This window comes from Ursus arctos, unplaced genomic scaffold (genome assembly GCF_023065955.2).
Source record: "Ursus arctos isolate Adak ecotype North America unplaced genomic scaffold, UrsArc2.0 scaffold_10, whole genome shotgun sequence".
In the NCBI taxonomy this organism is placed as follows: domain Eukaryota; kingdom Metazoa; phylum Chordata; class Mammalia; order Carnivora; family Ursidae; genus Ursus; species Ursus arctos.
In genome coordinates, this window is record NW_026622764.1 from 50354142 (window position 1) to 50366150 (window position 12009).

The window sequence follows — 12009 nt, forward strand, 5'->3', positions numbered from 1 at the left end:
AGCCTAACTGATCACAATAAATTATAACACTCCTCCACAGTATCTGGCACAGTGCTTTCTATGGTATATGTTCTCAGTATTTGTCAAACTGGATGGAAAGAACCAAGACCATTGATTCTTTCTCTCCATGTGGACCAATTATCAATGCTCTAACACTTGGTTACAGCCCTTTATATATACCAGCTGGTTATATAAAGAATATATAAAGAATGCACACAAAGAACACAAACAAGTATATGGAAAATGAGACTACTAATTGAAAATTAATTAAATCCTATGCCCTAGAACAGCAGCATGTTCAATATGAAAAGCTTAACTCATTTTTAGTATTAAAGAGGCAGAAATTATCCCCCCCAAAATCCTACCTTAGTTCTAGAACATTATCACTATAGTGAAAGAACTGAACCTCAATGCAAGAACAGATCACTGCTTACTCGGCAGAATGACACAACTCCAGAAAACAGATTTTGGGGAAGAAAATTATCTTCATCCTCAATGTTCTAAGCCAAACAACCCAATTCAAGTCAGAAGTACTTAAGACAATCACTTACTCCTTTACCCAAACCTAAGAAAAATTGTCTATTTGTGCTACCATTAAAAAATGTAAGTCTTATATAGTATGCATTTTATACATGCAAATTCCCATAGTATCACATAATCTGGTAGGAGTTGCTTCCATGTTGTAGACAAATAATAATGATTGACACTTTAATTTCATAAAAAAAAATGTTACTCTGTATTTTAAGGGAGGTTCAATAGAAAAGGAGTAAGGCCTTAGTCAAGTAATTAAATTCATTAGAATTTAGAACCTAGAACCATTAAATTCTAAGAAAACAAATATATTTGCTAAAGGTATGTTTGTACCCCACCTATAAGAACATCAGCCTAACTTGATATAGCACTGACTGCAGAGCACTTGTATTCCAGAAATGAACACTAATACCTTGAACCACTTGCTATAACTGGTTATGTTCTTATAAATAATTCAAGCTAAAATATTTCAGTAGAATCAAAACAGTAGGCTAGAATACCCTAAGATAGTAAAAGAACTCAAGCTGCAAGATAAATTATCATCTGCTGGCATAGGAAATTTAAAGGACTGGTAATCAAAAAGGTAACTGAGGAGTAAAATACATATATAATTCTCAATGACTACATGTTAGCAAGAAGTAGAAAATCAAATAAACCAAAGTTCATTTACTTTACCATTTTACATTAATGAGTAGCTCCTATTAATTCTGGAATGTCAATTAAGCAAACAATACTAATGTATTTTTGATACACTTTCTTTGGGATTACATTATTTTAACTGTGAAATATAATTTAATAAAAGGAAGTGTTAATTACATGTTGGTCGGCAAGGCCTCCATACTCACCCTCCTCCTGTCCCTCCAAAGTATTCATTTTCTTTATACCTTTTTCTAGGCTGTGGGGCACTAAGAAATTCTCCATACCCTATTTCCTGGCTACCAAAAAAGTATGTAGCCCTTGGTTTCTGCTAGGCTCCTTCCCAAAGCCAATCAGCAACTAATACAAACCAACACTATTCTCCCTGAGGAGTCATCTGAACCAATTCATTCCTGTGTCAGCAGGTCATCTAGCCACCTCCTCCAACCACAACAGAGCCTTCAGGCACATTTCCTCCATTCTTCCCCAGAATATAAACTCCACTGACAAAATTAAAATGTATGTATTTGGTTCACTCCAAACCTCAAGAACCTAGAATGGGGCACAGTCAGTGGTCAATAGCTGTTTGTAATATGAACAAACAAATGAAATTCTTTCCCTTTAATCCTCAAAACATCTACATTTTCAACAATCCTCACTTCCCCCACCATCTCAGTAGAAAGGACTTCTGCTTTAATTATGAGCGAATGGAAAGCCACTGGAAGTCTGCTTTCTCCATCTCAGTTAATGGTAACTCCATCATTCCAGATGCTGGGTAGAAAAATATGTTCTGGGGCGCCTGGGTGGCACAGCGGTTAAGCGTCTGCCTTCAGCTCAGGGCGTGATCCCGGCGACCTGGGATCGAGCCCCACATCAGGCTCTTTCGCTATGAGCCTGCTTCTTCCTCTCCCACTCCCCCTGCTTGTGTTCCCTCTCTCGCTGGCTGTCTCTATCTCTGTTGAATAAATAAATAAAATCTTTAAAAAAAAAAAGAAAAAAGAAAAAAGAAAAATATGTTCTTCCATCATTTCAAACCAAGGCACAATGGTGCTCTGGAAATGTCCTTTCCTGCCTCTCCCAGACCATATTTCCATAAATATTTTCCATGCATTCTACAGATTACATCCCTTCTTCCTATGAAGATGTTTGTCTTCCCATTTCAAGAAACAATCATTTCTTGATTCTATGCAATCCTTGAGCGACCCACCATCTTTTTGCTTCTCACCATCAAACTTATTTTACACGTAGAATATAATCACTGTTTCCACTTCCTCATCTCTGATTTACTATTCAGCCCACTGATTTTTTTGGCTGGTGTTCCCACCACTCCACTAGCATTGTTCCTGTTAAGTTCACCAGTAATACCCTATTTGCCAAAATAACTGACTAAATAAATAAATAAGTTTTCCTCCTATTTTACTGCTCCTTCATCTCAGTCTTTCGGCAGGTTCTTCTTCACTTACCTGACCAGTGCACATCAGGGTACTTCAGGAGTGGACTTTTTATAGATTTTCTATGTTCACTTTTTAAATAATCTCATCCAGTTTCAGACTACAACCCATCTGTATGCTCTGACTACTCTTTCTCTGCCTTATTTGAAGGTTCTTGGCACACTGTCCAGTCCTTAAATGTTGGCTCTTCCAGCATTTAGTCTTAGGCAGTATTTCTTCTTACTATATATGCTCTTCTTTGGTTCTTTCATCCATGTGATCAATTCAACTAATACCCATTATTACTGATTCCCAAGTATTTATCTTTAATATCAAAATAGCTCCAGATCCATACCCATGTTTTCAAGCCTACCAGACAGACCCACTTGATCCTACCTAAGAAGGAACGAGAGCCAAGACACGGTACTAGAAGACCAATGTACTTGTTACTACACTGTGACAAAAGTATACCATTCTCAAAGTATAGCAGATTCAGAGAGAGAGTGTTTTAAGATATCCTTAACTAAAAGCTAGGAGTGATTTTATGACTACAGAAACATGTTTTTAGAGTATCAACATCATTCGATGAGTACCATATGAAGAATGAAAGACATTTTCACCATTTTTATAGCTTGTTTAGGAAAAAAAAAAAAAAGGTGTTCCGAATTTTAGCTGACTGCATTTTCAATGAGTAATAATTTTTCCTTAAAAGTTGTCTAAGTACGCTAAAATCCAAATGGATATCTAATTCATATTCAACTATCCATTGATTTCTATGACAACGTAGGTCGGAAAATGATTATCAAGGAAAAGTTATTAAATGTATATATGTGCATTCTTGGTTTGCTATTATAATAGATATTTCTAATTCTTAATTCAATATTTTTTCCAATTCAACAAAATTGCCTTTTCACCTCTCTTAACTAAAAATTATTTGGGGATATATAAAATTTTGTTCATCTGTGAACATTAGCTTGAGAAAATAGAGAAACTTAGAACAACAAATGGGTCACATGGACTGTCCCAGGACAGATCACATTATACCCATTAGTAGACTGCTATCATTTTTAAGGAGAGTGATTTAACACTCTGATTTGATTGTATGTATCAGTGTGTAATTATCTTACAAAAAGAAAGTTCTTCTTTAGGTTCACACAAATGAATTTAAGCTCTCCACCCACCCTTATCTATCTACTGAGGAGTTGGAAAAAGAAGTACTGTTCCTTAATTAGCTATATACACTATTAAGGCAAGAAAAGATAACCACTTTTTCTAATCTTATCTAAGTAATATCATTCCCTTTTTATTTTTTTAGATTCTAAAATGAAATTTAAATTATTTTATTTGTAATACAGACCTTCAGTCATTTTTCTCTGTTCCCCTTAATTATAAAGGTCAAAAAAAGGGCCAAACAAAATGAAGCAATACTAGCTATTTCTTTAAAAAACTCAACTCCTTAAAGGTATACTATAACTTGAACTCATTTGTATGACTAGCTGGTGTTTTTTTTTTAATTTCAGGAGAGTTAACATACAGTGTTATATTTGTTTCAGGTGTACAATATAGTGATTCAACACTTCTATACAATACTCAGTGCTCATGATGATAAGTGTACCTTTATTCCCCTTCACCTATTCCACCCATCCCCCTCTGGTAATCATCAGTTTGTGCTCTATAGTTAAGAGTCAGTTTTTTGGTTATTAGTCTTTTTTTTTTTTACTTTGTTCATTTGTTTTTTTTTCTTAAATTCCACATATAAGTAAAATCATATGGTATTTGTCTTTCTCTGGCTGACTTATCTTATTGTTATATTATAATCTCTAGCTTCATCCATGGCAAGATTTCATTCTCTTTTACAGACAAGTAATAAATATTCCATTGTAAATATAAATGCACCAGTTTGTATTCCCACCAACACTACAAGTGTTCCTTTTTCTCCACATCCTCGCCAACACTTGTTGTTCCTTATGTGCTTGATTTTAGCCATGTTCCCAGGTCTGAGGTGACATCTCACTGTGGTTTTGATTTGCATTTCTCCAATGATGAATGACACTGCACATCTTTTCAGATGTCTGTTGGCCATCTGTATGTCTTCTTTGCAGAAATGTCTGTTCATGTCTTCTGCTCATTTTTTAATTGGATTGTTTGTTTTTTTTGGTGTTGAGTTGTATAAATTGTTTATATATCTTGGATACTAACCCTTTACTGAATATGTCATTTGCAAATATCTTATCCCATTAAGTAGTTTGTTTTTTGGTTTTCTTGACTGCTTCCTTTGCTTTGCAGAAGCTTTTTATTTTGACGTGGTCCCAATAGTTTATTTTTGCTTTTGTTTCCCTTGCCTCAGGAGACATATCTAGAAAAATCTTATGGCTGATGTCGGAGAAATTACTGCCTGTGATCTCTTCTAAGATTTTATGGTTTCAGCTCTCACATTTAGGTCCTTAATCCATTTTTAGTTTATTTTTATATATGATGTAAGAAAGTGATCTGGTTTCATTCTTTTGCATGTAGCTGTCCAGTTTTCCTAACACCATTTGTTGAAGAGACTGTCTCTCCCATTGCCTATTGCCTCCTTTGTCGACGATTAATTGGCCATATAATTGTGGGTTTATTTCTGGGCTATTTTATTCTATTGATCTATTTGTCTACTTCTGTGTCAGTACCATACTGCTTTGATTACTATGGCTTTGTAGTATATCTTGAAATCTGGGATTGTGATCCCAGTTTTGTTCTTCTTTTTCAAGATTGCTTTGGCTCTTTGGGGTCTTTTGTGATTCCATACAAAATTCAGGATTATTTGTTCTAAATCTGTGAAAAATACTGTTGGTATTTTGATAGGAACTGCATTAAATTTATAGATTACTTTGAGTAGTATGAACATTTTAACAATATTTGTTCTCCTAATCCATGAACATGGAATATGTTTTCCATTTGTTTGTGTTATCTTCAATTTCTTTCATTAATGTTTTATAGTTTTCAGAGTACAGGTTTTTTGTCTCCTTGGTTAAGTTTATTCCTAGGTATTTTATGATTTTGGGTGCAATTGTGAATGGGAGTTTCTTAATTTCTATTTCTGCTTCTTTATTCTTAGTGTAAAGATATGTAAAGGATTTCTATATATTGATTTTGTATCCTGTGAGTTTACTGGATTCATTCATCAGTTCTAGTAGTTTTTTGATGGAGTCTTTAGGGTTTTCTCTATATAATATCATGTCATCTGCAAATAGTGAAAGTTTTACTTCTTCCTGACCAATATGAATGCCTTTTACTTCTTTTTGTTGTCTGACTGCTGTAGCTAGGACTTCCAGTACTATGTTGAATAAAAGTTTCAAGAGTGGACATCCTTGTCGTGTTCGTGATCTTACGGGAAAAGGTCTCCATTTTTCACCAAGTATGATGTTAGCTATGGGTTTTTCATCTATGGCCTTTATTACATTCAGGTATGTTCCCTCTACACCTACTCTGTTAAGGGTTTTTATCATGAACAGATTTGTACTTTGTGAAATGCTTTTTCTGTATCTATTGAAATGATCATATATTTTTTATCCTTTCTCTTATTGATGTGATATATCACGCTGATTGATTTGTGAATATTGAATCACCCTTGCATCCCAGGAATAAATCCCATTTGATTGCAGTGAATGCTTTTTTTTAATATATTGTTGGGGGCTCTCTGTGCCTCCTGGATCTGGATTTGTTTTCTTCCCAGATTCAAGAAGTTTTCAGCTATTATTTCTTCAAATAAATTTTCTGCCCCCTTTCCTCTCTCCTCTCTTTCTGGGATCCCTATGATGCAAATGTTATTATGCTTGGTGGTGTTAATGAGTTCTCTATTTTCATTCCCTATTATTTTTTTCTCTTTCCTGTTCAACTTGATTGCCTTCCATTACTCTGTCCTCCAGGCCGCTGATCCGTTCTTCTGCTTCCTCTAATCTACTATTTATTTCACCTAATGTATTTTTAATTTCAGTTACTGAATTCTTCATCTCTGATTGGTTCTTCTTTTGTTTTCTATCTCCTTGTGAAAGGTCTCGCTGAATCCTCCACTCTTTTCTCAAGTCCAGTGAGTAGCTTTATGACTGTTAACTTTAAATTCTCTATCAAGCATATCACTTATTTTCATTTCATTTACCTCTTTTGCTGTGAATGTGTCCTGTTCTTTCATTTGGGAAATAGTCCTGTCTCCTCACTTTGTCTAACTCTTTTTATCTGTTTCCACGTGCCAGGAAAGTCAGCTACATCTCCAGCTCTTAAAAGTAGTGGCCTTATGAAGAAGACATCCTGTAGTGCTCTGCCGTGCAAAGTCCCCTGTTCACCAGAACCTGGCACTTCAGGGGTGTCTTCTACATGTGTTGTGTGCACTCTACTGTTATGGCTGAGCCACTTTTGCCTTCAATCCAGTCATCTGCAATGGCTCTCCTTCCCTATTGTGGGCAGGATTTGATCCCTGTGTTGTTAGTGAACCAGTCTGGGGCCACCTTGGGCCAGTCCGGGACAGGAGTCACTTTGTTGTGGTGCTCACACCTGTTGGAGCTGTTTGCACACTGCCAGGCTTGTGGCACTACTTTGGGTGTGCTCTGGCCAAGATGTATTGGAGGGGGTGGAGTCCACAGAATGCAGGGTAGGGTTAGCAAGTTAGGAAGGGTATGTTGGTGCCAAAGGTGTCCATGTATCTAGGCTGGGGGTGGGGGAAAGAAATGGTACCTGCCAGCATTTTTGTTCTTGGAGAGGTCTCACAAGCATCCCCACTTCTCCAGCACATGCTCTGAAGTTAGTAAACAAATCTCCCTCTCATATACGGCAGTGTGTTTTAAACTGCTGTTTCTATGTTGTATCTCTGTGGGGCTATGTGGTATGTTGTCTCTTTAAGGGTGGGGACTCAGATTCCTATCACCCTCCCAGAGCTGAGCCCACAGATTTTCCAAGTTCCAGGTGTTAAGCCCTGCTAATTGTAAGAACTCACAAAATCAGCCCCTTTGGTTTTCAAAGCCAAATGTTATGGAGAATCATCTTCCCTGTGCAGGTCTCCGGTGCCTGGGGTACTTGGTGTGAGGGCCTGTTCTCTTCCCCTCTCTGAGCCCAAGGCGTCCCTCCCTGCCACAGACTTTCCCCAGGTCCACTCAGCTGACCACATCTCCGCCCTTCCTACTCACTTTGAGGTGGCCTCTTCTCCACATTGAGCTGTGGAGAGTGTGTTCTGCCAGGCTTCAGGTTGTTTTCTGGGTTATTTACACTGATGTGGGTGTTATCCAATTGCATCCATGAGACAAAGTGAACTTAGGATCTTCCTACTCCACCATCTTCACTGGAAGTCTAATCTGTACGACTAGTTTTGAAATTAGAGATAGAAATACATCAAAGTGGCTTCTTTATAAAAATAAATACCTTTGTTCATAACTGACTCTTCTAGGCATTGAATATCCTCTCTTAGTTGTGTCACAAAAATGTTCACATTGTTTCATTTTATCAGACCTTCCCATGACATTTTCTTCATCCCTATTTACCCTTGTTCTGCAGGAACTGGACACTGTGCTGATGGGCATCAAGGGAGCAAATCTGGAATCACAGCCTTTTTTCTTAAACACTAGGTGCTCTATTTCAGTGACCAATGCCAATTTAGTTCAGATGTTGATTAAATCAAAGATGAATTCTAGTTCTTTTTCCAGTGCCGAGAATAAAACTTAAAGTGAACTAAATAGTTATATTTTCACCTTGCTTCTTTATGCTTTTCATTTAGATTCTGTCCCCAACTATACTTCTCAGCTTCTATGAGGAAGAGCTTTTATTCGTTTTATTTTTTTATTACTATTATTATCATTAATGACACCACCAGTCAATGAAAATAATGTTTCTTTGGCTAGCTGATAATGTGGAGAAAAACCTGCTGAAGTACCTAGAACCTACTTCTGAGTTCTCACTGTTACTACCTACATAGAGAATACTTCTTTCTGTACTCCCATTGTAGACTTTGAGATAGGGGAGAAACAAATACCACTCCATTTGCCTAAGGTGGTAAAATCCTGGCCTCCAGGAAATGAAGGGCCTATACATATAGAAATAACTTAGTGTTCACATTCTACCTACTCCTTAGAAATCTGCTCCTTAAGCCAAATTGAAAAGGAAAAATAAAAACTGTCTTTCATTAAAAGGAATTAATTTGGGTAAGTCAATACATCTCTGCCAAGAGTCAACATGCTGAAATATATAGTTATAAGATATCATATATTGTGACTGGCCCTTTAGAAAACACTACTGTTAAACTATATAATGAGGAAATTAGGCCATGCATACTTTGAAAGAAAATCAGGCCCCATATATTATGAACCACTTAAGATAAAAATAAGAACTTCATTAGTTTAAATGACAGGTCTATAGCAATTTCCATAGTTTTATATAAAGTACTTACTTTTCAAGTTAATAATTTAAGTTATAGGCAGATAAATTTTACCTTAGTGCTATATTAGTTATATTTGTTTTTAATTTTATCTTGAAACACGTTATAGTGGATAGTCACTTTTTAAAATGTTTTATGTTGAAATAATTTCAAACCTACAGGAAAGTTGCAGGACTCAGTTGTACGAAGAGCTTCTATTTTGCCTTCACTCAGATTTCTCAATGATTACCATTGTAGCACATTTATCCCCTCACCCCTACCCCCGGCAGCAACCCCATACCAGACCATTATCATTGGTCTTTTAGTGAACCACTGAAGAGCAACCTGCAAATATGATGCCTCATCATCCCTAAACATTCTAGTTCATATTTCCTAAAACAAGAACTCTGGCCAATGTAATCACCACATAAGCTTCCAAATCAGGAAATCATTTTAATAGAACACTGCTATCTAATCCTCAGACCGTATTCAAGTTTAACTAACTGTGTAAACAATGTCACTTTTTCCTATCTGGTCCAGGATCCAACATAGGAGCACATGTTGCATTTAGCTATCATATCTCTTTAGTCCCTTTCAATCTGAAGTAGTTCTCAGGTTTTCCTCTTTTATGGACTAGACAATTCTAGAGAATACAGGCCTTTCATAAGTAAGATGGCCCTCAACCTAGGTCTATACCATACTTTTTCATGGCCAAACTCACACCACGAATCCTTATCCAGAATATCCCTGAAATAAGGCTGAGCTCTTCTCAGCTCAACACTCAGGAGGGACACAATGTTGATCTGTCCTACCTGGTCAAGTTGGCATTTACCATAAAAGTATCATTTTCTTGTTTTGTAGTCAACTGAGTATTTTGGTAAGAGATATTCTTAGAGTACATAAATATCCTGTACTTTTTTTTTGAAGATTTTATTTATGTATTTATTTGAAGAGAGCGAGAGTACGTGCATGTGTGCACATGGTGAGCGGGGAAAGAATCTCAAGCAGACTCCTGCTGAGTGTGGAGCCCAACGTGAGGCTCAATCTCACGACCCTGAGATCACGACCTGAGCCAAAATCAAGAGTTGGATGTTTAACTGACTAAGCCACCCAGGCACCCGAATATCCTATTCTTCATAGAACCTCCACCCACTAGCTTTAAAACCTTTCATGACTCCTGCCTAAATCAACTACCACATTGATGGTGGCCAAATGGTGATTTTTCTGTTTATGTAATTCCTTCTGCATTCAGTCAAGGGATTTTTCTTCTCCCCCTTGTATTTATTTATTCATTTATATCAATATGAACTTAGGGATTCCTATTTTGTTCAATGGTTTATAATCAATTGTTATCATTGTTTATTTTGATGCTAAAACTGTCCCACATTTTAGCCAATGGGAGCCACTTCAGGCTGGCTCCTCTGTCACTTTGGCACGTCAGCATCATTTGTTAGACATTTTCTTACTTTCTGGCACAACAGGATGATCCCAGTTCATTTCATCATGTACTTTCCCTGTGCTGATCCTTGAACCAGCCCCACTTCCTAGGAGTCCTGATTCCTTTTAGGAAGTGTGGTATTTAGAAACCAATGTCTCGGCACTTGGCATAATCATTGCCACTGGAGTATCAATTTTTAGGCCTTCATAGAGGACAGAGCTAGAATATGTGTTTGCATTCACATATACACACACAATCTGTATCTATTACTCTGTTTATATATATTGAAAAAAACATGAGTTCATTCTGATTCCTCCAATTCCAATCTAACACCTCAGGAGTCTTTCTTTCCATGTTCATAAATTCTTTTTCCAACAGTAAGTAACACAGCTCTCATAATCCTCAATATATTCATTCATTTGCTCAACTGATTTACTTAATTTGTTCGATGTAGTCAATGTCCCAACCACACCAGCCACCTATGTACTTGCTTCCCTATCACTGGCATGCCAGTGCCTCCATGCCTGGAAAAAAAGAGAGGGAAAAGCAAGGGAAGTCAAGGGAAAGAAAGAAAGATGGAAAGAGAAAAGTAGGAAAGGCGGGGAAAGGGAGAAATGGGAAGAAGGGAAGAGAAAGGACGAGAAGAGACAACTGAAAAGAAAAGGAAAGTGAAGCAGATACTTACTTTTTTTTAAAATTTAAATTCAAGTTAGTTAACATATAAAATGCTTACTTTTTAAATTTTATTTTATTTGTTTATTTGTCAGAGAGAGAGAGAGAGCACAAGCAGGAGGAGCTACAGGCAGAGGGCGAAGCAGGCTCCCTGCTGAGCAAGGAGCCTGATGCAGAATTCAATCGCAGGACCCTGGGATCATGACCTGAGCCAAAGGCAGACGTTTAACTGACTGAGCCACCCAGGTATCCCAAGATACTTACTTTTAAAACACCTTCCACAGCCATCTTCCCTTCGTGTCCTAGTAAAATAGTGTATGGGTAAAGCCACTGGATTGCATGTTTGATTGACATCATAGGAAAGGAATCCTATTTAGGAGCAAAAATACGTAGGAATGAGGAACATCTAAAATAATCACAGAAAATTTATCTGAAATGCATAGGACATTGAAATTGCCTTATAAACAATAACCTATAGGTTTCTCATATTTTCCAGAAGTCTACAAAAGTAAATATTCATTACTTCCTCCTCTCTTCCTGTTCCACACCCTTTCTGGGTAAGCTCACCCTCTCCCATCTTGCAGTTGCTATCTATCTGTTATGGCTCCCATGTCTCTGTCTCTGATCCTGACCTCTTTCCTGAGCTCTAGACTTGAACTCTCAATTGCTCAGATGTGACTCTAGATATCCCATTGAGCCCCATTCAGCATGTCTGAAACTAGACGTCTGAACACACTTCCCTGCCCTATTCATCCCAAAGTACCTTCCCCTTCACTTTTATTCCTTAATCTGAGTTAATCTCATACACACATGTATTTAGCTTCACAATTACAGACTACAAGTTAGAAAGTATTTATTATTCTCAAAACTTTCTCCCAAATCAAACTGCTCTCCCAATTCTGTTGACTCTACTTTCAGAAGTGTGG

At 37.1% G+C, this 12009-nt stretch overlaps 1 protein-coding gene across 4 annotated transcripts in view; it reads right to left on the reverse strand.

The window, feature by feature from the left end:
- Nucleotides 1-12009, reverse strand: part of VWA8 (von Willebrand factor A domain containing 8) — a 336953-nt gene that overhangs the window by 261916 nt on the left and 63028 nt on the right. For 3 of the 4 annotated variants that reach the window (XM_026493342.4, XM_044381840.3, XM_057308352.1), the window contains exon 9: nucleotides 11348-11452. In XM_026493342.4, coding sequence (XP_026349127.2) covers nucleotides 11348-11452 — 105 coding nt within the window. Of the gene's footprint in view, nucleotides 1-7753; nucleotides 7970-11347; nucleotides 11453-12009 lie in introns of those variants that run through there. The other variant, XM_044381841.3, reaches the window with a different exon arrangement.